Source organism: Coturnix japonica, chromosome 19, assembly GCF_054131305.1.
Source record: "Coturnix japonica strain WE chromosome 19, WE-NBRP24, whole genome shotgun sequence".
Classification (NCBI taxonomy): domain Eukaryota; kingdom Metazoa; phylum Chordata; class Aves; order Galliformes; family Phasianidae; genus Coturnix; species Coturnix japonica.
The window spans coordinates 3,101,091-3,126,452 of NC_140681.1; the positions used below are offsets into that span (position 1 = coordinate 3,101,091).

At 48.1% G+C, this 25,362-nt stretch overlaps 1 protein-coding gene across 6 annotated transcripts in view; it reads right to left on the reverse strand.

Moving 5' to 3' along the window:
* The window catches only part of RALY (RALY heterogeneous nuclear ribonucleoprotein), a 93,763-nt gene that overhangs the window by 9,601 nt on the left and 58,800 nt on the right, over positions 1 to 25,362 (reverse strand). For all 6 annotated transcript variants that reach the window (XM_015881353.3, XM_015881356.3, XM_085519507.1 and 3 more), the window contains 2 exons: positions 8,394 to 8,658; positions 4,649 to 4,721 (listed from right to left, as the gene is read on the reverse strand). In XM_015881353.3, coding sequence (XP_015736839.1) covers positions 4,649 to 4,721; positions 8,394 to 8,649 — 329 coding nt within the window. In that variant the 5' untranslated portion in view covers positions 8,650 to 8,658. The remainder of the gene's footprint in view (positions 1 to 4,648; positions 4,722 to 8,393; positions 8,659 to 25,362) is intronic.

Sequence of the window (25,362 nt, forward strand, 5' to 3'; positions counted from 1 at the left end):
GCCATGGCTCATCACAGCCAAAAGCAGACATCTGAAATGATGTCAAACGAACGGCACTGATGGAAGTGGGTTTTTTTGTTCAAATGCAGTGAACACAAAGGGAGTCCAGACAACCAGACCCCATGAAAGCCCCGACAGAGTGGAGGGCTGAATGTGTGTGAGAAGAGTCTGACTCCGATTCATTGCGGTGAGGGATGGCAAACACTCTGACCTCAGCTTCTTTCATCACCTGGAAACCACGACACAGCTCTCCAGGAAGGCAGAAGACTCAAAAAAGGGTTTATTTCTCAAGTCTGAACCCTGCTGTAACACACCATCCAGGTCATGGCCGGTTCTGCAGGAGGCTGTGGGAGGAGGGAGGCAGTGTTGGATGCTCTTACCAGCAGCCTTGGAAGTCAGGCATGGAGCAAAGGGCAGCTCTTCTGACATGAGAATAGAAAAATGCCAGTGGAAAGTCTTAGCTTCAGTGATTTATCTGAAATGTGCACACCCGATAATTTCCCTGCACTTAGGATAAACTTTCCTGCGGTGGATGAATCATTACTCAGTGACCTGACAGGGCTTCCTTTATGTACATGAATAATTTTTGCTGTTTTTCAATCAGTTGGTGACACTGTGCCCTTTAAAACGAAAGCAGGGACAATCAGAGAGAGAGGCAGCAGAAGCCTGTAAGGCCATGTCAAGCAGCACGACTCCTGTTGCATTCCTTCTGCACTGCTATTCTCGAGCAATTAAATAACGTTTAGTAGCAACTCACAAAGGTGCAGAACCCACGCGTTTCTAATTGAAGGGCAATTGTTTTTAGGTGCTGAATTTACATTACATTCGAGGTGCCATTTCTGAGCATGTACCTGAATAGCAAACATGAAGCTGAGTGGCCATGCTTTTAATCACCTGGGCTGACTGTCACAGGCAACAGGTTGCACTCAGCTCACATCCTTCTATGAACAACTGCACAACCTTAATTAGTGCAGCAGTAGAAATAATATCTACTGGAAAGCTACTTGGAAAATCTGGCCGTGATTAAACAGAGAGCTTTTAAAGCCTTGCACAGCTGGTGTGAGGTTCTTTCCTCCTGCAACTAGCTGGGAAGATAGGAGAGAAATGCTGGAAGGGAGCCCAGCACTTCTGAGACACTGGGGGATGCAGAAAGGCTGCACAAATCCTTGCCAGTGCTGGACCCCAAGGGTATCGTTGTTGACCTCTGTTTCTCTGCCCTGTGCTGGCAAATCTGGCACCGAGGGGCACAGGGTGTCACTGCTCTGCTGGTTGGAGGTGGTGTGACTGCAGCTTTTGGGCTGCAATGGGTACAGTAAGGGATGTGGATGCCAGCTGGGCTGAAGGACACTGTCCAGCTGTATCCACAAGCTGCGGAAATGTCAGTGGGGGTCTGTGCCCATCATGCTGTGTGGCCCCTGAAGGACTTAGATTGTCCCAAGGCTGCCTGTCCTTTTAGCAGCAACATCACTGGGAAGGGCAGAGGTCTATGGTCAGTACAGCTCTGTCTGCTCCACGGCCCTGCAGCATGTCCCAGGGCAGAGCCATCTGCTCCTCACAGCCTGCAGCACTGACCAGCCAGGTCCCAGTATGCGAGGAGCACCAACCCAAAAGCCCAAAATACCCCAGGAAATCCTCTCTGGACATGAAGATATGGAAGGATCAGGGCAGAACAGTGATGGGAGCAAGGTTTTATACCAACTGGCTGTCTGGCTTTTGTAAAGCCACCTCCAAAAACTGATGATGGTGTGAACCTGGGGTTATGTTCTACCTTCTGGAGGTAGATGGGAGGATACCTCCCAAGGGATTTCAATTAAACAACCAAACGTACCCTGGGGCTGATGGATCACATAAGACTGTCAAGATTTTTGCTTCCTTTATGTCCAAAATGAGACATCCTTTGTCTTGCCTTCTCTAATACTCGCCTCTCTCATGCAGAGATGGCTAGGCAAAGTAAAACCCAACCACTGAAAAAGTAATCTTGTGTGTTTAACACAGCATTTCTATAAATTATTGTGCTGTGATTCTTCAAGCCTAAGATTCAGAACAATTTACAATGATTAGGAAATGCTACAACCACAGCTCACTGCAAACCTGAGTTCCTGGATTTCCACGAGACAGCGTAAGCACTGCTAGTCCAGATGGCAAAGTTTAAATCTGTCACCAATCTGGGATGAAATACTGCTGAAGCTCAGAGCAGTCTCTGGCCCATATTTTAGCACATCCATATCTGTGGGAGGAAGCAAATATCTCTCTCTTCAGCTACATGGCAGCCTGGAAGGCTGAAACACCGATCATTTCAACAGAGGATTAGTGGTCAAGGCAGAGATGAAGAGTAAATGCTGACAAAGAAATGCTCTATCACATAATATATGGAATGAATTGATTTGCATTATGGCACCATGCAAGTTGTATGTGTACAACTACATAGAAGGATTTGTGTCATCTACATTTCCATACAGCAGTGGAGATGATGCACAGATGTACTTTTTCTCCCTGCAAAACCAGAAGGCCAAATTGTGGCTAAGAGCCAAGATGGCTTAAATCTACACTAAGACCTTTGGAGCAATGTAAAAGCAGTTTGCTCCCCTGGTGCAACCTGAGGCTGTTCCCTCTCGTCCTATTGCTGTTACCTGGGAGCAGAAGCTGACCCCCACTTTGCCACAACCTCCATTCTGGGAGTTGGAGTGATGAGGTCTCCCCGGGGCCTCCTCTTCTCCAGACTTTACAATCCCTCAGCTGCTCCCCATAACACAGGGGGACCATCACCTCCTGCTCTTGCTGGCTGCACTATTTCTGACACAAACCAGGATGCTGTTGGCCTTCTTGGTCACCTGGGGACACTGCTGTCTCATGTTAAGCCAGCTGTCAGCTAACACCCTCAGGTCCTTTTCCTCTGCACAGCTTTCCAGTCACTCTGCCCTATGCCTGTAGCTCTGCCCGGGGTTGTTGTGACCACAGTGCAGGACTCAGCACTTGGCCGGATTGAACTTCATCAAATTGGCCTCAACCCATCCATCAGCCTGTCCAGATCCCTCTGTAGGGCCTTTATACCCCCAGGCTGATTGACACTTCTCCCCACCTTGGTGCCATCTGCAAACTTACTGAAAGTGCACTCAATTCACACATCCAAATCATCAATAAAGATACTGAACAACACAGGCACCAATACCAACCCCTGGGGAACCACTGGTCACCAGCAGGATGTAACTCTGTTCACTAGCACTCTGTGGGCCTAGCAATCCAGACAGTATTTTACCCAGCAAAGAGTGTAATCACCCAAGCCGTGGACTGCCAACTTCTCCAAAAGACAGTGGGAGACAGTGACAAAAGGATCTGCTGCAGTCTAGGCAGACTACATGCACAGCCCTTCCCTCATCCACCAGGCAGGATACCTGGTCACAGAAGGAGATCAGGTTGGTCAAACAGGACCTGCCTTTTGTGAACTCATGCTGCCTGGGACTGATGATCCCCCAGTTGTCCTGCACACATGTGATCTCACTCAAGATCTCACTCTATTCTATAACCTTACCTGGCTCTATGGTCAGGCTGACGGGCCTGTAGTTCCCGGATCCTCCTTACAACCCTTCTTACAGCTGAGTGCCACATGAGCAACTCTCCAGTCATCTGGGACCTCCCCAGTTGACCAGGACTGCCAACAGATGGCAGAAAGAAGCTTGGCAATCACCTCTGCCAGCTCCCTCAGCACACTCAGGTGGATCCCATCTGGCCTCATGGATTTGTGATAGTCCATGTAGAGCAGCAGGTCTATGCAGGTGATGCTCCCTTTCCCAACATTACCCTCCTGGTTTTAGCTGGGGGAGACAGAAGACAACTGAGCCAACCTAAGCTTAGTTGGACAACCACCATCTGCCCAGTGTCGCCCCAGTCACCCTGAAAGCCTACCACAAGCTCCTTGGGGATGCTGGGCCCAGGTGCAGAAGGGAGATGTGTCCCTTTCAGCTGCAATTCAAGATTCTCTTTTGCTTCTCATGATTCTCTTTCATTGCAACATTCACCTGTAACACCGGTACTAACCTTATTCTTGCCTTCTCAACATCACACTTTCTAAATACTGACTTAGTGCCCTAGTCTTCATGTGAATGCAATCAGTCAAATGCATAAATAAAACACATTTTGGGATCTTGCTATTTGTTTTTGGGTTCTTAAACCTCTTAAGCTTTTCCCACACTCCCACAGCTCCAGACCATCCGTGGTCATGAGAATCATGATGAAGTCTCTAGAGTTGGCAAGAATGGCACTGAAGACTCACTCTGACATCTGTAACACCTTACATCTCCCATAGACCTACCCTATGTCCCACTCATCCCTCTGCTCGGTGTCCTCTTCACTGCTCGGAAGCACTGGCTCCCTTGGGACTTCCCCTGACCAGCTATCTCCGAGGTCACCTCCAATTACTGATCTGATGACATCCTACACTGTCTGTGGGTCAGGCCATGCCCAGGTGGAGCCTCACAACAGCACAGGCCTTGGCCAGCCCTGTGTCTGCCACTGATTGATCCCTTAAGCCCAGCCCTGAGTGGTGTTGCAAGAGTCAGGCTCAGGAAAGGCCATGGGAGGAGAAAGCCTGACAAGACAGAGGGAAATACCAACCCAGAGAGCTTGGGCCAGGAGGTTCATGGTGACCTACCTGTATAACGTGGAGGCTGCTCTCTTCAGCCCTTTAGGTCTGTTAGGTTTAGGTTCCCCAGCCATGTTGATATCTGCAACAAACAAAGCCACAACATTACCTTGTGTGCCCATGAGAGCTGTACCAACCACACAGTGAGGCAAAGCCCCACTGCACTCTGCTGGGATAGACCTGCTGTACTCCTGCCTTCCTTCTGCTGGTCCCTGCTGGACCTTCAGAGGAAAGCAAATGCTTTCTCTTGCTCTACACAGATACAAAACACTCATTTTCAAAGCCAGTGCCTCTGGACACATTCAAACCCGTGTACACAAATTCAGGGCAGGCTTCCCAGGGGAGCACAGTGCTGTTATGATAAGGCACAGAATACAGAAAACTGCCAGTAGTTCCAATTTATTCCTTGCTCGTTCTGGAATAAAAATGAGTGTTAAGCACAAGCCACAAGTTGCTTTGAACTGGGATGCATTAAAAGGTTCATGAGGTGGAGGGGCATGCACCCAATTGATCTCTCAGGCACATCTTTGATGAAGGGCAGGGAGAATGAACTGCTCTGATCTGTGGAGGAAATTTCTCTCCCCAGTCTCACTGCCAAACATGTTTTTGACGTGGGAACAAAGTGATAGAGCCAATTAAATGGAGACTGCCAGGAGCCTGGCAAGCCAGAGCCAAGAGTGACCATAAGTCTGTCTAAATGCTTCTGGACACTGTAAATCATGGAATCTTTTGAGTTGGAAGGGACTTTAAAAGATCATCTGGTCTAACTCCCATGCAATGAACAATGACATCTGCATCTTGAACAGGCTGCTCAGAGCCCCCAGTCTGACCCTGAATGTCTCCAGGGATGGGCCATCCAGCACCTCTCTGGGCAGCGGCAGCCAGGGCCAGTGCCTATCTTTTTCCTTATATCCAATCTAGATCTTCCCTCTTTTAGTCAGAAATCCTCTCATCTTGTCCAATCACAACAGCCTGAGGCTGGAGGTTTCTTCTGGCAGGGATAGAAAAGGACAACTGCAGCCATCTGGGGTGTGTGTTACCATCTTGCTTCTGGAGCTGGAAACGAATTGCAGTTATTTGCATAACAGCTGTACCTCCCTTTACCTGCCAGGCACAAGACTTGTGCTCAACATCACGTGCATGCCCTAGAAATGAGTTCCTTGCAAGCAAAGTGCCCACCACCCACTGTGGCCATGCTGTGTGCTGCTATACTGGCAGCTCTCCAGTTCTCCTGCTGTGAACTCATTTTAATGTCAGGGTGCATCTTGCAAGCTGCCACTCACTTTTCCTGCAAAATGAAGAGCTACTGACAGCACCACGCTGACTGACACCCTTCCAGGGAGATGCAATGAAAACCGAATGGTGGATAATGTGGATAATGACAACAATTAGCTCAATTTGCTGGTATGCACTGCTAGAAATAGCACCACAGAGCCTTCACTGGGGCGTGCAGTCAGAGTAGGAGATTTGTACTTTCGACCTGCAGTGGTGATGAGCAGTCAGAACCCCCAGGACTCCCTTGACAATGAACACAGAAAGAGCTCAGCATGCACATCAGCCTGGACACATTTTGTATACCATTTCCATTCTGGCTCCCTACTCCTCATCACTGAATCAGTTTGCTCAGATCACGGTATGTATCATCCCCTGCCCATAACCAGGTGTCTTTTCCTGCACTAAATGAGGAGGTTGTGCTTTGTTTAGCAAGGTTAGGTTAGTGGTGTGGATGCAGCCTGAAGTGCACAGCTCCTGCACTGAAATGGTGATGGCCTCCTGCGATGACTGGGTTTTCTGGGAGCCTCTGCAGAAAGCACAGTGGTAGCCAGGAACTGCCTGGCAGAGCAGTCCATGGCCCAGTGAGGGACAGGCTGCAGACATGGCTTCCAAACACCTCAATTTAATGAGGCTTTCAGTATCTTACTGATAAGTTAAAATGCAAGTCTGACAGTTTGCACATCTGCTGATAAAGGAAGAAGAATAAAATAAGATGGAATAAATAACTATTAAGACATCCAGATTGAGAACTGATCTTATAAGGAAGATACCAGATAGAAAGACGAACGGCTGCCTTGCTCAAGCTAGAGCCTGGCGTGCAGGAGTGGCTCTGGATTTGGATGTCCTGCTACATGACTCCTGCTGGCACTGGGGACATGTTGCCCTGCACTATTGCAAACTGCTACTCCCCAGCAGGTTGGGGATGTTTGCCCCTTCACCGGGTGCTGTCCACAGAGCATGGATGGTAATTCCTTAGGGGCTCCTGCCATCCAGAATGCAGCTGTAGGCCTGAAGTGCACTGGTTTGCTGCTCTTCCACAGGATCAGGTGCTTGCATGTGCAATCAGCTGAAGTTACTGCATGGAGCTGGAAAATGACACTGGCTCCAGCCACCTTGCTGGCATGGCAGACCTCTGCAACCAGCACCAATAGGACAGTAAACAGTTCTAATCATGGTACCTTTTATAGGCATTTCTCTTCAGCAAAGTGGCTGTGTGGCCTTCACTTAGCTGCATGTCTGACAGCAGTGCCAGCATGAGTTCCTCTGCTCCCCAGCCCCTTGCTCGTCATGTCTACCAACGCTGCAAACATGTGGGCAACATCTGGGCTGCACCAACCCTGGCACGCAGCATTTAAGCTCTGCTTTGTGCTGACAGCAGGAGAAGTGAAGAAAAGTTTCTGCATTTGAGTAAACCATGGATGGAAACAGCACAGTGGCTTAAAGACATGACCTAGCACACAACTTCCTATTTCTGACTGCTGTGCTGGCAGCAGAGTGGGAATGGGTTGCAAATTGCTCCCCTGTGTGTCCAATGACCGCTACTTGCAGCAGACTTGGAAATAACGATTTTTCATTAAAAACACTGTCTTCAGTTCCAATTCTCAGCTTAAAGCTGGTGACAAAGGCTTCTCAGCATGTGACACTTCAGAGCAATATGCAAAACATGGATGCAGCTGGGAGCAGCTGGGGTGATTTTGTTTGTTATTTCTTATCGCACAGCAGTGCAGACAAAAGACTTTCACATATCTGGTGGGGGGAGAGTTATCTCATTTAACATCAGCTGGCTGAAGCTAGTCTGAGACAGCCCGAGTTGTCACCTCTCTTGAAAGGCAAGGCTAAGGCTGGTACCTTGGTACCTCCATCCCAACCTCAACCAGGCATCTCAGGCTCAAACAAAGAGCTCATCTCTGCTGATCACAGAGGATGTCCAGGTGATCAGACATGGTGTGACACCCGACTTCTGGATGGTGAAAAGAAGTGGGAGATCAAGTCCTCTGGTAGTGCTGAGGGAAGCCATAAAAGTGATGAGCTGCTGTTATTTCAGTCCAATCCTTCATTTCAGGATGCCACTTTTTTTCTATCCAGAGTCCCCTCTGCTTCTACAAAGTCCAGGCAGTGCTGTGACCACAGCCCCAAGGGCACTAATACAACTGAATGGCCATGCTTAGCCTCATTGGTGATCCATAGGACAGATGTGATGCTGGTTTCCAGCTCTGTCACAGCCATACCTGTGCATGGATATGGACCCTGCTGTTCCTGCCCCATAGACCAACATTCTTCCATGTCTGTCTCATCACTATGGCCCTGCTGGCTCATCAGTGGGCTGCATTTGGCCCATTCACCATCCCTAGACCAGACCCTGACTTACAGATTAATGCTGCAGCCTGACCTTGGCCCAGCCATGCCCTGACTATCCTTTAGGGGGCAGCTAGCCCTTATTGCACCCAAACACGTTCGAACACCTGCAGAAAAGACTTACCCAAAGTCTGGCCCGCCAGCATGCGCCCGTTCTCACCCAAGACGGCGGCACGCGCGTGCCTCTCGTTGGAGTACTGTACGAAGGCATAGCCCTTGTGAACAGAGCAGCCCACCACACGGCCGTACTTGGAGAAAATGGTCTCCACATCTGACTTCTTGACCACAGCTGTGTTGAGGTTGCCGATGAAGACTCTGGAGTTGATGGATTTGGGGTCATTCTTGTTCGTTATGTTGCTTGTCTGCACCTTCAATGACATCTTGAACACCTGAATGAACAAATCAGGAGTCAGGAAGGTGTGCAAAGGGATTACCCAAGTCTTACAAAAAGGGGAGAGGGAGAAGGGTCCCAGAAAGGCTGGAGCAAGGGGACCAGCTTCCCAACTACAGCAGGCATCTGGAGACACTTCTGTGCTGGGCAAAGACTGCTGCAGCCAGCATAAAGCTCAGCAGAAATGCATTTATCAGGCTAACTCTGAGTGTATTCTGGCTGCTTCTCAGGCACAAAATAGTATTTAAATAGATTTTACACCCAAATAAAAGCTTTAATGCAATTAAAATAAAGTTTTTATCCATCTACACTTAATTAGAGTTCAAGGGCTGCTCTTTTTAGAGCAGTTTGCATTCAGCACTTTTGCTCATGCCCATCTCCTGGGACTTCCCCACAAGTTCCCCTGGCACAGGCTGGTTCTCCCCATGCAGAAGGACAACCAGATCTGCATCTGTAGATAGAAGGCAGCTTCGTTTTTCTGGAAGCAAGCAATGTAATTTAAGTGGTGAAGGAAACTGTGCTCCTAACTGATATCTGCTCTCCAGCATTGCTGGGCTGGGCTTTGAGCTGCATTCTGAGCTAACAGGAGATGTCACTGTTCACTTGGGAATCATAAGCAGGCACTGCAGCCCGCTACCACAGCTTCAAGGCATGATCCCCCTGGGTCCTTACCTGGGGCATCTCATGGGCAGTCCCTAGGAAGGATCAGAGCTGGGAACTGTATTAAATTAAATCTAGTCTTGCTGCCTAAAGTCAGCTTGCTCTTGTTTATGCAACAAAAACTGCAGCTGTCCAAAGATATTGCTTTGATTTTCAACTTCCATTAAAGAGGGGTTGTTTGGGGCTCATTACTGCGTGCTGCACGCATACGGTGTGATATTTACCCAGGAGCAGTCAGTGCAGAGCTGTGGGAGGTGTTTCACAGCACACATGGTGGAGCTGCTCTTCTCCACAGCTATGGCAGAGCCCCTGAGCCCCTGCAAGGTACTACAACATCTGCCTGAGCGCTACTATGGATGAAGTCATGCCAGCTTTGGGCCTTCAGCTCTCCATTTCTGCCCAGGCAGCCTGGCCCCATGGGATAGGTGGCAGCTCCCTGGCTGCAGAACCATTTTCTGACATGCTTTTTGGGGTTGAGGCAAGACTTTCAAAGAAACAAAGTCATCCTTCCCCTTCTTGTTATCCAGGGCTGGTGAGGCTCTGGCACTGCTGCCCAGAGCTGTGGGTGCTCCATCCCTGCAGGTTCTCAAGGCTGTGGAGGGGCCCTGGGTAGCCTGAGCTGGGGAGCAGTCAGCACATGGCAGGGGGTGGTCCTGAATGTATTTCTGTGCACAGAGGCAAGCATCAGAACCTCAGGGCTTGTCACCATGAACTGTCGTATTTCCAGGGTTTGCAACAGCCAAGGAGCACAGCCTGGCCCCACAGCAGTGGCCTGCAGCCTGACCCATGCACACAGGAGCTGTTTAACACAAATTGCAATCAGTGAGCTCTATACGGACAAGTGATGACTGCTAGCACTCAGCCTTTTTAATTTTCAAGGCATGAAGGCACCTGCTTGAGAAACCCTCAGAAACTTATGGTGCCTTTAGGACCCACTGTCCAAATCCAGGTCTCTGGGAGATATCCCTGCAGCAGCATCTCCAAAGCTGCCCTCATCTGGGCTGTGCTGCAATGAATGGATGTTTCTATCTCCCAGCTTTCAAGCTGAACAAATTAAAACATAACCCTGTGTCTCCGCACTCACTTCTTGTCACACTCTGATCAATTCTATGCTGCTGCCCCATACCTCAGCTTAGGGAAACCCCTAAAGCTGCTGTTAGCCCAAACACTTCCCAAATTGTAGCATGCCCAGGAGAGTATTATTTACACTGCTCTGTTTGCAGCTGTAAACACCAATTACATCAGTGTGCTGAGCTCCTTAAGCCTGTGTGGGAGGGGTGTGGGTTAAGCTGTTTCCATGCTATGTGCAGAACACAAAGGTCTGGCTGGAGGATTTGGGTAAATCAAGGGCTTTCCCCCCTTATTTAAAGGGCTGCCTACTCTCAGTAGGTGCATCATGACCCAGCTCTGCTGCTGCCAAGGGATCTGGTCCAATTGGTGTGTTTTCTTTAAAAATAAAAGAGCTGGATGAGGATGCTTCTGAAGAGGGCACTCAGGTAACAGATGAATCTTCACTTTGAGGATAAATAAATTACCAGCAATATTCCCTCCACCCTGCCCTGTCCCCCACTTCACCTTCATTCATCATTAGGATGCACAAGTTACAAGGAATGACACCACCTCTGACAACACCTTAATGAAGGTGGGACACAAGTTCCCCATCTTACAGATGGGTAACCAAGGTAAGCCTGAAGCCTTCAGCCTGAATTCCTTGAGCTCCTTCTTCACCCTCCTCAATGGTAACTATTCCCCAGAGGGTGCTGGTGGAGAGCAGGACATCTCCCAAAGCATCCTCAAGGTACCATGTGAGGGGTAGGTGCCATGTGGGATGCTGCCTGCCCCCAGGTTCCATCTTCCACCTCACATCTCTCTTGACCAGATATGTGCTCTAGATATGGCACCTGCAGGTGCTACTCTTACTGTTTGCAGCAGATGGAGCTGTGCCCATGGCTGGTCAGTGATGGGATGGTTGCTCTGGGTGACAAACTGCAGGTAAGGCCAGCTGATAACCACATCACTGATAAGACTTGGGAGGAAACCACTGATGACCAGAGGTCCTAAGTGCCACCTGCCCACTGACTGATGCCCCTACCCCTGTTGTGACAGAAATGGGAGCCATGGCCTCAACCACTGGACTTGTGAGCACTTATCCCAGGCTGAGATCTCAGCCCTACCAGCAACATCCTCCACCTAACAGGCTGGTGTCAAGCATTTTTCTGCTGTCCTTACACACTGCATCACTTCTTCCTACCCTTACTATAACAACCCAACTTTAATCACCACTTGCTCACCAGATTCTGATCACCACATACTAATACCACCCATCCTGGCCACACACCAGCAGAGCACTCTGCACCTGTGTGAAATTCATCACTGTCTCAACCCCACCTCCCACAAGAAACATCTCTCCCTTGCAGTCAGCACAGCACAGGATCTCCTTGAGCTCCCACCCCTTTGACAGCATCCCATAAAAACCAGCTTCAGCTGCTTTGCTCACGCAATTGTGTGAAATAACACCAACACACCTTCCTGCTCCACAAAACCAATGAACTGCTAACAATAACCCTGTAATATAAAATACAGTAGAATGGGACAGAATAAAAACCTTATAAAGCCCCAGAAGCCCAGTGCCACACTGGGGCTCAACACAATGAGGAACACATCCATGCAGGCTGCAGTCTGGATGCTCTGCGCAAGCTGCCCCTGGCAGCATCCATTCCCCACTTCTCCTCCTTACCTGGGGCAGCGTGGCTGGAAACGATGTCACGGTCCCTGCTGTCACTCATGTTCAGGGATGCCTTAAAGATATTGATATTCAATCCGGTAGCAGCCCAAGGCCAGAGCTGGTTTACTTGATAAGCCATTTTTCCTTCCTGCTTTAAGTGCCTTGCTTCACAGATTAGCTGTTTAATTGAGAGCCAGGTGTCTAAAAACCCCAGAGGCCTCTGTCTTAGTGATGAACTGTCACAGAAGAAGAAGGCAAAGAAAAACCACCCGGCCCCTCCACTCTCTCTTCGCAGAAAGCTCTTTATTTGTGTGACGGCCACACGCAGCCGGGTTGTTATTTTCCTCTTATCACACTTGTTCACAAAACGAGAAACACTGTTTTTCATCCCGACCCATTCTCTGCCCAACTTTCCCCAGCTTGGTGGCTCTGCACTCAGAGACAGATGACCAAAGTGCCAGTCCTGCAGAGACCTCAGGGAGCTTTGGGGTGCCCCATCTGGTGGCACAGTGTTCCCCAGTGTCATCTGAGGCTGGAACCTGCATGACCCCAATGCCTCTTGCTTGCTTGCTGGACTAAGTCCCAGCTACACAGACTCACTTCTCTGTGCATCTGCTATGTGCTCACTCAGGCCAAAATCTGATTCTGCTGCAGCCAGGCACTTGGCTCAGAGCAATTTCTGAATGAAGCAGCCCCTCCTTTATCCACAGAAGCTCCCTTAAATAAACACAGTGCATTACAAGACCCTGCCTGCCTTGCTCTGCCCCATCAATAGCACAGAAAGGCAGACGCATCTACAACTGAACTCCCTGCCACCTCTGGTGCCAATCACTCCTCCTTGGGAGCTGGCAGTAATTTGCTGTGAGTCCCCAGGCACTGGAGCCGAGCTCTGAAGCACTGCTTTAATAACCAACACAAACCCTGAAATCTTTATAATAGCTTTCGAGTTCCCACCACTTCCTCCACAGCAACCTGGGGGGTCTCAGCCTTTCTCCCAGAGAGCAGAAATACCCTCTCCACTGCTGTATGGTTCAGTAAGAAGAATAAACACGAAAGGAATCAGTCCTTGGGTTTTCTGGAGAGACTAGCTCTGATTTTCCCAAACATGATTGTTAGGGGGACCAGAAAGCTGTTAGAAGAAGGGAGTAAATAGATACATCTCAGGTGTTGCATTGCTTCTGCAGGAGCCTTTTGGGAATAGGCAACATGGGGGTGTCTGCATGTCTCCATTTGACCCCAAATGGACCAGAAATTGGGGATGCTCTCTAAAATGGCCAGTGCTTACTTCACTGAGCTGGTTTCCTTAACATCTCTGCTTTTAAGTGCTAACTCCCCAAAGCTGGGGCTCATTGCAGACGGCTGCACGGTGCTCCTGCAGACAGGTGGATGCTGAGTGCACAACAGCGTGTACAGAAGTAGCTGCTTCATAATACTCCTCCAGCTCACTGTCCTGCTATGCGAAGAGCCTGCTTTTAGAATGTTTAATTAAAACGAGTCATTTTGAACTGGAGAAATCCTGCCAATCCTTTGAAAACCTGGTCGTGATTTAGATTTCAGTTCATCTGGCAAATCCCTCGTAAAGGAGCAATAAATAATCAGGAGCTGTTTTAATAAGTATTTAATCAGTTGTTAAAGGTACAATAGTTACAAAGTCTATCAGGTCAGCGCACAGTTTATAGCTGTGGCTCGTAACCATCTGTCCTACATATTATTCATGCCTACAGAAAGCTTAAAAATCTATTTGTCAAGGTCTTAAATCCTAGTGAGTGTGATAAAGGGATGACCTATGGCTGGAAACCCTGAGATAAAGCCAAGTACAACTGCACCAGCCCTGCCCGCCTGCCTGTCTCCTGCTGAAGCCAGCACTGACAGCTCCTTGCACCTGACAGCTCACAGGGCCAATTAAACCACCATGCAAAAGTCATCCCACAATCCGTGCTGTGCTAGCAGCAAGAATTGGGGCATTTTCTGAAGCCTGTGTGTATTAACATTTTGGGTTTGAAGGTGTGAGACAGCACAACTCTTTGCACGCTGGAACTTGAATGGTCCCATTCACATCAAACTTTTCTGGGCTCTACTTCTTCCATGAAAATAACTCTTAAATGAAGGCATTTCTTCCCCCCAAAAGACAGACTTTGTATCATCCTTTGATTGCAGAACATGCAACAAGTCGACTTTTCAGGAGTCTCTGCTTCTAATCGTCTTGGGAATCTCCTGTGAACAGCCTCACATTCTTTTTGACAGCAGCAAAATAAATCTTAAAGGTCAATTGACTGAGATAAAGCCCAGCATGGCAGCACTTTTAGATGCAGAATTCCAGGGATAACATTTAGGTTATGTTCCAGAACAGAAACAAAATTCTTTGGAGGGAAGAATCTTTAAAAGGGGTGGGGGAAGAAGAAAATGAAAAGGAAACAGCAATTAAATAGAATGTCATCTGTAATCCCACTGGTGCAAAACCTGATGATTACCTACTGGGCTATGGACAATGCTACATGTATTAATCTAATTAAAGTGCTTTCTTTTCAGGCATCTGAAGCCAGCTCATTAGTGTTACCGAGATGCTCATTAACGGCTGGCCATGACTAATTTCTTGAGAATTATTCTTTATTTCTTTATCATTCACTGCCCTAATGGGAAAACACAATGTTTCCATCCCCCACTCTCCCACTTGTACACAGCGCAAACAGGTTCTCATCAGCCGCCTATTGACTTGATGTTCTTTAATGAACACTCCCCCCACCTGCCCAACTGTTGTTTTAACAGCAAATGATTTATTCATGAGGAAAGTGAGATCTTCAGCAAGTGAACTTGCTGGGAACTTTCTTTGCAGCTTAATGAACTGGCATCTTTGTGCTGCTTGTTGTGTCTCCCTGAGACTTGCAAAGAGGAGATGGAGAGCTGAAGGAGCAAGAGCCCTCTGACAAAGGCTGGTGGGTGAGCAGAGCATTGCCAAGGGGGGAAATCTGAGACTCCACAGTAATAATTTAATCATCTAACAGGGCTACAGCTCCTGAAGAACAGCTGCCAAAGAGGGTGTACTTCTCCTTGATCATCCTCTGGAGACTTTCAAGGTGAGACTGAATAGGGCCCTGGGCAACCTGATCTAGGTCATTGCAGGGCAGTTGGACCAGATAACCTTGAAAGGTCTCTTCTAACCCTAAGGACTCTATGATTCTATGATCTCTGCCTGCCTTTTGGCATGGCTGAGTGTGTCAATGCCATCAGTTCCTCAACACACTGCTGTGCTCCCAGTGGGACCATCCTCAGCCTCTCAGCACCCTGCTCTGCCAGCATCCCTACAAGCCAGGAAGGCTGGGGGCATGTTTTCCTGTATGACCAAGCAGAAAATCAGCATTCCCACAAAACCATGAGCTTCCTGCCACTGGGGATTTCAGCAAAGCCCCACATGCCGTGAGAGTTGGCAAAGCCATGCAGTGAGGAGGAGAACCCCATGTCAGAGGGGCAGCTTGAAGCCCCAGCGGGACACAGGCATGTTTTGCTGTGCAGGACAACAGCTGATCATCCCCATTCCCCATGGGAATTAACACCAGTGGGTGATGCCCAGTGCCTGCCCCTCACAGTGCTTGCAGAGTGGGGAGGAGGCCGCCGGATGGGGCCTCAGGAAGCACAGAGCCAGAGCAAGGTGCAGCCCTCAGCATGCTGACCTCCTGCTTTCTAGCAGCTGAAGTTCTTGACATTCTTGTCCTCTCTTGAGTTAATTACCAGCTGCTTGCCTATGAAAATTATTTCAGACAGACTAAATACTCAGAATGACACCAGTGATTAAGACATACATCTCTGTAAAGTCAACTGGTTGTGGGCTCCCACTCCACCTGCTGTGCAATCTGCTTATACAAAATGCTGCATTCATGGCTCTGCAGGGGAAAGAGAAGCAGCAGCACCCTCACCCCAAGGAAAGCATCCTATGGAGGAGGGATGAGTGGAGACTGCCCCTGTGCCAGTGGGGAGGACAGGAGAGCAGCTGGCCCACTTGGAGGTGGCTGCTGTGGTATGACCTACATCAGTTGCCATTACCTTTCCTCTTGCTCCTCACCTACTGGTCTTTGCCTCCCTTGGTGTACATGGACACACGGATTAAGCCACAGCTGATGCTGCTCTCACCCCCTCACACCTTCCAGGACAGCATCACCCATCCCTTTGCAGCATTAAGCTCTTTTAACAGGGGTTAAAAAACCAAGCTCCTTCTTAAAAATAATACAGAACGATTAGTAAGCCATCATTGTTTGTTGATTATGGTCATCCTTTCCTGTAAATGAAGTTTAAAAGTCATTAAAAGATTTGTCAGCTGTGACTTATGAGCCCTTTCTGCTGCAGGGGAGTGAAGCAATGACAAATGCCCTCCACTGCTGCATCATCTGTTATGTGTTAGAAGTTGCCGCGTTCCAATTACCAGAGACCCACCGAATCTGTAAACGAAAAGCAACTCAAATATCCCACGCGGCTGTTGGGACTATTAGTCAGAGCTGGCGAGTTCCAATGGCACAGCACCGGCTGGGAGGGAGTCAGCAATAAATAAGTAACACTTTGCATGCGTGCAGGGATTGCTGGCTTTATCAGCATCAGATACGTTCTGTGCCTACATTTGGGAGGCAGAAACTCCCAATCTCCCAAGCAGAAAGCAGGGCTGATGGGCTGCAGGATCTCAGGCCACTGGGACCCCATCAGCATCAGATCAGGACCAGCAGCTCTACAGCCCAGTCAAAAGTTAAATTAAAAGCAAACAGCACATTCATCTTTCTTCCTTGCATCACAGTGGCAAAGGCTACATACAGCCTGTACTCAGCCCTGCCTGCCACTTGCAGAGTAGTGTTTCGCCCTGGAGCAGCCATGGAAGCCATGCAGAGCACCGTGCTCACCTTGGGTGCCTCCAGCCACACCAGGGAGCTCCTCCACCACCCTTTATTTTGGGGTCTTGGAGGCTATTTTTCACATTCATTTTTTCCTGTTCCACCCACATAACAGAGTGTTGGGTTTCGCCTGCATCTACCCACAAACACATTACCCTGAAGTTTGGCAGTGAAAGAAAACTTATGGCAACACTGGGATGTATTTTATATGCAGCCCTAGACAATTCCTCTTTACTCAACATGGCCCAAGCAAGCCAAAAAGCTGGAGCTATGGGGTAACTCCTTTCCAACATGGGCTGCTCTCCTTGTCCTTCCCATGGGATGCTGAACAGCTTCCCTGCATCCGGCAGGCACTCAGACTGCTCCCAGCCCATGCTAGGCTCCCAGATCAAGTCTGGACTAAGCTATGGACCCCTGAGATATGGCAGGAAGAAAGAAGTTCCACAGTGTCCTGCTACCCCTTGCCCTGGGGCCCAGCACTGGTGTGTGCTTTACATGCCAAGCTGGGGCCTACCACAATGAGAACAATCCTGGGTCAAGAAGGGCACACATTAGATGTTACCAATCCATCCTGGTGATGGAGGGGGAACGGAATCGAGTCTCCTGTTAACACAACAGCTTATAAAATCAATTAGGTCCCATTAAATGCCAATTTGGCCCTCATCACACTTAACCTCCTCCATGAGAGGGGTAATGGCCCATAGCACTTTACTGCCTCTTTGGCTTTAATTTGTTGGGCATGGTGGAAGGAGCACTCACTAAACTTGCTTCCCAGATCAGCAAAGCCTCTCCCTGCCTTTGAGAAAAGGGGGAGCCTCCACAGCTTGGACCCAGTGCCAGCAGGCAGCAATGGATGCCTGGCTCCTGGGCAAAGGCCAAGCTGTCCAAGATGGCTCCCTCCACACCTGCATGGAGGTGGCTGGTGGGGAAGGAGGTGAAGGAACACCAAAATGGTGAGCAAATGGCCCACAGATCTTTGGAGGCTTAAATGAGCCAGAGTGACTTTCAGCTGCTGTTTGCTTTCTTTGCTGCATAGGGCATCTTTGCCTATCACCAAGAACTGCGAGCAGAAACAGATCTGTCTGGACATGGCCACTCCACAATTACTCATTTTAACAGTAGCAGTCATTGGGAAAGCAAAAGAAGAATGATTTCATTTTCATAACCTTGAGCTCCCCGTGCCCTGCTTGGACGAGTTTGTCTGCATTATTTTCAGCTCTCAGAAGGCAGGCACTGCATTGCTTTACAGCAGAATGCACCCGGCTGTGCACACACCTAAGTGCCCATGGAAAGGGCAAACCCTTGTGATACACCAAATGGTTTTGAAAGCCTCGCTTTGGGAAGGGCAAGAAAGAGGCTTTGTATTTCTATACATTTATAGAAGAGCCTGAAACACGCCAACATCTCTTCATACCACACAGTTATTGCACAGGAACTCACTACTGCAAAATACCACCAGTGATCTCACTGGATATGAGGAAATCAAGGAAATTCCATTCTTAAGCATTTTCCAATCTTCCATTCACCCCAACACTTCAATTTTCACAGGTCAAACTGACAGGCAAGTGTGCAATGGCAAAGGGGCAGCACTTGGCATTCACGTTTAATGCCAAGTGCTTTAATATATTAAGCAGCCACTGCTAACCAGCCTTTTCTCCTGGCACCTGGTGATACTGTAAGACCTTCTGTTTGGATTTTGCTAAAACAACTCCCATGGTGCATCAGCAGGGGAGAACAGCAAATGCACCCTAAACACTTTGGAAGGAATAATGAGAACAGAGCATTCACTTCAAAATGAATTCTCATCATCATGAAGTAAAAGTAATGTAGAGGGTAAGGAAAGACCAGCGCCTCGTTCCATGGGGTTGACAAGAATTCTCATCAGCATCAGGTGGAAGGTGGGAGATCTCCATGAGCTCTGAGATTCTGGAAGAGGCTGGTGAGCTCAGGTGGGCCCCATTCATGTGGCAGTTTGTACTTTGCACAGAAACCCACTGGTAGGGGATGCCCCAACCCTGGGTATGTTCTTTAGCTCCATGGAAACCTTTGGGATTCATTGTGGGCACCACAGGACCAGAGATATGAGAAAAAAAAAAAGGCTTGCTTTCTGATACCTGCAGCTTATGGGGCTCCGAGCCAGTTTTTATCAGATCAGGCTATTTTAAACATTCTTTTTTTTTTTTTTTTTTTTTCCCACAAAGAAAGAATTCATAAACAGTGCTGCTTATCTTCTTAGCTTTGCTGCAGCTCTTTTCATGGCCAGCTGACCTCTGGCTCTGGAGCACAGTAAAGTAAATATCACTGCAGTCACTTCCCTTTAAGTTACTTCATTTCTTAACTTCTAAGTAAAGCCCAGGTGTGCTTTGTCTCTGCAAGGCCAGCTAAAAGCAGGAGATTGGCCATGGAAAGTGGTGATGGGTAGCTTCACCCTTGGAAGCACCCATGAAAACCCCTTACCTGGGAAAGCTGGCAGAAATTCTCTTTCCTTCCCTTTTAACCTCTCTAAGCCCTAGCCCACACCTGCATAAAGGGTTGTTTTGTTTTGTTTATTCAGTATGAAGATTGTCATGGTTGTGAATCACTTTGATGAGCAGAAACGCGGTGGATGCAAATGCTGACAGTGATAGCTGCAATATATAATGTCGGTAAGATAATTAATGCCAATCAACAAATGCGTATGGAAAATTGATCTTGTCAAAGTTACAGCAAGATCATTTTATAATAAGATGCTGAGTTGTGTGTATAGAGTCAATAATACTATCAATGAGATAAACACAGACTTCTTTGTTACGTCCGAGTTGTGGATATGTTTTCATTAAGACATGTGAACACCTTAACATCAGCTTGGATTAAAATCTGGCTGAACTGAGAGACATCCAGGAGGAAATGCCAGAGGAAACCAACAGCACCGAGCCCTCCTGGTGTGCCATGCAACTGGCGCTGCTTTGAGAGGGCATCGATAATGCTGCTGTTGGTGCAGGCAGAACTATTCCTAGGAGGAATCCATGTCTGACAAGGAAAACATAGACAGATGAGAGTCAGCTCAGGCATGAGAACTACTTAAGGACTGGAAAACGTGGGGTTTGTTTTTGTTTGTTTTTGTTTTTCACTGAGACATCCCAGGAACAAAACTTTTGTAGCTCAACAAAGAAGTTCCACAGTAACTTGACGGGGGGCTCCAAGTGCCATCAGAGAGATCACAAATAGAATTTATCAAGTGGACAAAAACGCAACGCTATCCAGCAACTGGAAGTTGAAGCCAGAAAAACTCACACAACAAAGCAAAAACACGAATTCTCGCCATTACTGGCAATCATCCTGAGAGACTACTTATTTTGATAGCTTCTCTCACGTTCTTAAAGCAAGACGGATGGTTCTTCCACAAATCCTGTTACCATTTACACGTTAGGTTAGCAGGGAATTCAGGGCAATACCATTGCCTGCATTCTATAGGCAGTCAGACAAAGGGGTAATTTGACAATAAATTTATTCAGCTCCTTACGTACACTTGACTGCTCATGCACATGCTGCATTAGTTCCCCTCCAATACTCTGCTGCCAAGGGAGTTCTCCTCCCATCACCATCACCATCACCATCACCATCACCATCACCATCACCATCACCATCACCATCACCATCACCATCACCATCACCAGGACATGCTGTCAGAAGCAGGAGTTGAATCTCACTGCCTTGCTATGGCTAATGTTGGTGCTACCACCTTACCTGGACCTGCAAGATCAACAGGAACGTGCCTCTTGCTGCCAAGTTATGCTTTAAAGCCAAGCTTCTCCATTTAAAGAATGTTTAGGTTCTGCTTCAAACTGTCTTGAAAGCTAGATACACATTTTCATTCATTTTTTGACAGTCACTACTATAGATGGATCTTAATTTCAGTCCAGCACCAATGATGCTGTTAGCATCATTAAAACTCAGCAGGGAAGAGATACTTCTGTCTTGTTAAGGACTTAATTGTCACTGAGTGAGAGCAAAAAGCTCTAAGTTTATACTTCAGGTGGCCAGCAAGGCAAATAGAGATGGGTGCCTTCAACTGTTCTTTCCCTATATGTGCGTACCTAGAGACTGTTTCCTCATGCAATTAGGCATCATGTCTCTGCTGAGATCACTAGCCAAACTGCAGTAGGAACACTTGGTATATCATTATGGGCATGACTTTTTGCTGCCTGATACCTTACATGAGGTGGCTTCTTTCTGCATTCTACAGTCCTGCATTGAGATCAATTTTGCTGCGGCTTCTCCTGGCTCTGCTGAGGCTGCAAAGCAGGAGATAAGTGCTGAGCACGTAGAGATATCTAACTGCATGAAGTCAGCCACACGTTCAGAAGGCAGCACATGGAGCACAGTGGCAGCAGGGTGGGTGACAGCCCCTGAGGACACCCTGCTGGTGACAGAGGCCCCCACTGTCCAATGTGACAATGTCACCATAGGTTATTGCTTGCCTGGGATCTGGATCAGGGACACTGTGCAGGGACTCAACTGGCAAAAAATGGGAGATGTTCTGCTGAACTTGCTATACATGAACATGGAGAAGCTGACACGAACAGGGAGGATAAAGGAAATGTTGGCTGCAGTGACCATAAGCCTATGTTGAACATCCCAAGAGAAGTGAGCAAGAAAATTGGCACAATCTGGAACTATGAGAGTAGATTTCGGTTTGTTCAGAGATCTGCTTGGCAAAATCCCATTGGAGACTGCTGTGGAGGCCCACAGAGGCCAAGGCAGTGGGGTATGTTCAAGAACACCTCCAACAGCCCATCATGCTGTGCAGACAGCTGGGCACTATTTTGTTTCCCTGTCTTCCCTGTGCTCTCTTGACACATTACCTGCAACCTGTCTGAGCACCGACAGTCAGGTCTGGCTGGATGTGGGGAATCTCCAGGCAGTCCTGCTTGGTGCAGTCTGATCAGTGCTTCTGGGAGTCGGATTGCTGAATCTGTGATCCTGGCTCAGGCAAAATTCCCTGAAAGCTGGAACTGATTTTGGCCAAAGCAAAAATCAACCACTGCCAAGACAAGAGACTATGAGGACTACACAGCAGATACACTGTTAAGCCCCAGACGAGACAGCTTACGCTTCCAGCATGTTTCTTGTCTATCCTTTTGAGCTCAGTTGCCCATTGCCCAGCATTTCTGCAAATTCCACTTTAATGAACCAGTAGCTGGAAATGCACTGTGACTGAATGAAGTGGAGATGGACAAACACAGACATTAAATAGGTGTGGATGATACAACTATAGCCAACTCCAAATTTGGCCACGATGATGGCCTGCACAGATTGTGCCATGGGCAATTTGGATATGATATGGTGTCTACTATGGGATGCACAGCAGTACCATCCTCAGTTCCCATGCTTGGTGCTGTACAATGAAGGAGATGGGTGATCCACCTCCAACTTTCTGTGATGGAAATGGGTAAAAATCCCAGAAGATGGCAGAGAACTGGGACTGTACAATGATCTGCACAGTATCACACAGCTGCACACTACCAGCAGCTTTAGAAAGAGCTTCTTTTCTTCCTAATTTGTTTTCAACCCACAAAATCATTCTCTCGTGCTTTTGGCATTGCCCTTCATTCATCTGCCCACAGCAGCTGGGTAATGTGTCACCTCAGAGCTAGCAGGAGCACAGTGCAGGAGGACATCACACAGGAACCCAGTGAGACTTCCACACCTTTACACAGTTCCCTGTTGCCTGGACATCTCCTGATGAGAAAGATTAAAGGGATTAGAAGCTTACCAGTTATGAGGGAAGTGAAGGGCTTTACAAAATGCTGAGGTCTTAATTCACAAGTGATGTTTGAAAAATGAATGGACTGAGAATTTTCTCATGTGGGGAAGTGAATGAAGCAAAGTTGTTTGACCAATGAAATGGTTTGCTCATCCCATGTAAAAATACTGGTGTATGTCTTATACAGTGTTCTCGTGGCCCAGAAAGCCAACCAGATCCTGGGCTGCGTTCAAAGCAGTGTAGGCAGCGGGGTGAGAAAGGAGATCTGCCCCTCTGGGACCCTGCCTACAGCACTGCAGCCAGATGTGGAGTCCTCAGTGCAGGAGGGACGAGGACCAGCTGGAGCACATCCAGAGGAGGGCTACAGAACTGGTCTGAGGGATGGAATGACTCCCATACAAGGAGAGACTGTGAGAGCTGGGGCTGTGCAGCCTGCAGAAGATAAGGCTCTTGGGGAGACCTGAGAGCAGTCTTTCAATATCCAAAGGGGCTGTAAGAAAGTAAGGGATAAGCTCTTGAGCAGGGTCTGTTGTGACAGGACAAGGGGAAATGGCTTCAAACCACAAGAGGGGAGACTTAGACTGGATAAGAGGAAAAAAAGAATCAGAAAGAGGGTGGTAAGGCACTGGCACAGGCTGCCCAGAGAGGTGATGAAGGTCCCATCCATAGAGACATTCAAGGTCAGGTTGGATGGGGCTCTGAGCACCTGATCAAGATGTAGATGTCCTTATTCACTGCAGGAAGTTGAACTAGATGGCCTTTGATGGTCTCTTCCAATTGACATTATTCTGTGATTACATGAAATTAGGTGAATGGCATGAATGGAGTCAGTAGGTTGGGTAGAGAATACACTTTTCATGAACACAGTGAATAAAGAAAGCACTGCTAGAGTAATGCTGGGAAACAAGTTTCCAGATGAGTAGTTCATTGACTAAAAATTAGATTTCGGGGTAGGCTGCCAACTACTCCACAAGCACGTGAAAAATCACACTAGGAAATGAGCACTTGCAGAAGGGACAAAGTGAACCTATTTTCTTTTCCCCTTTCCATTCTCCATAGACACAGATTTGGCAGAAGGGAATGGGTGGGATGCAAAAAGGCTTGGAGAAAATCCTTCCAAAGCTTATAGCCATAATTTAGGATGGGAAAGACCTTTAAGATCACCAAGACAAACCATCTACCTAACAGTACAAGTCTGCTGTTAAGGCATGTTGCAGAGGTTCACAGCTCACGTGGCAAACTCAGCATTTCTTAAGTCTTCTCCCTGTGCAAATCCTGTGCTTATTATGTGTGATCTCCTCAAGGAACTGCGATAGCACCAATGCAAAGGCAGCAGCATGGCTACTGGCTGCACCCCGATAGCCCAGACTGTGTTTTAGAGAAGCCACAGGGGGGTGAGTCATATAAAATGGGACATAAAAAGAAACGTCTCCATGATTTTATGGTTGTGCCTACTAATTTTATGTAGTTCAGCCTCCCCTGACGTGTCATAAACCATAATGGAAATAGGCCTGTGATAGAGGGTATGGACTGGAGCACCAACCTTATTAACCTGTTTATACTTCAAAAACTCCACTGAGCTGAAAGAAATTAAGACAGATTTGGGCTGTTAAGAGAACTTAATGCTTTCAGGTAGTTTGGTTAAGACTCCAAGTGCCAGCAGTGCAGCAAACAAGTCCTGGGATCTCCAGTTTCCCAGTGCCCACCTCTGGCCATAGGATTGCAGTAAGCTTGTCCCTTGGTTCTCCTGCACTGCGCTGTGCACAAAGAGGTCTTATTTTCTAATCTGGCCTGTGGTTCTCTCCTGCAGAAAAATCAGTAATTACTGTAATCAGATCCTAACACTGAGAGCGGATATCTCTTGTCATTGCTCCTGGTCTTGTTCTCGCATTACCCTAACTTCACAAATACTGATTTCCAAGCCTCGCTACTGATTTATGTCTTGGGTTGTCACTTAGGGCTTTCCCAATGTCCTCTAGCTTCCCCAGGGACTTGCTGGTGGCTGTGAGGGCAGTGATCCTTTCCTGGGTACCAGGGCCCTGAGACTCCACGAGAAGCATCCTTTCCCCCATCACATCTGATACCAAGATGGGTGGTCGTGTCTCAAGAGCTGGGTGAGAAGGGAACCAAATGGCACTGGTTAAGTGACCCTTCTCCAAGGGTCTTGTGGTAACTCTCGTGACCACCTGGACATAAGTGGGGACAGTGCTCTTTGCCAGCAGAGCTCAGCCCTGCTGTGTGCTGAGAGCCCCAGCAAAGAAATGCCTCTGGTGCAGATATGAGGCTTTTCCCAGTAAAACCAGTTTGGTCTGGAAGAGTTGCAAGAACAAGGCTGCAAAAATCAACCTGAGGATCTGCTCTACAGAAAGAGCACTATAGAATAAGAAGGGCCAAGCTGTGCAGCTGCTGGGGCTGCACCATCACCTCCCATCCTGGGGCCAACCTACAAGAAACCGTGTGTTGGGGCAGAGATACCCATAGGAGCATCTCCCTCCTCACCAGCAGCCTGCAGTACGGCCACACCAGGCTGTCACATCCTCCATGCTCACCCAAAAGCTCAGTGCTCCTGCATTATTCCTGCTGTTGCCTTTTCCACTTAGTCGCAAAAGCCACATAAAAGGCTGAAATGCTCACGCTAAGGGCATCATCTCTGCTGGCTCTCATAGCAACCATGGTGTGATTTGACAGAGTGCTTTTAAA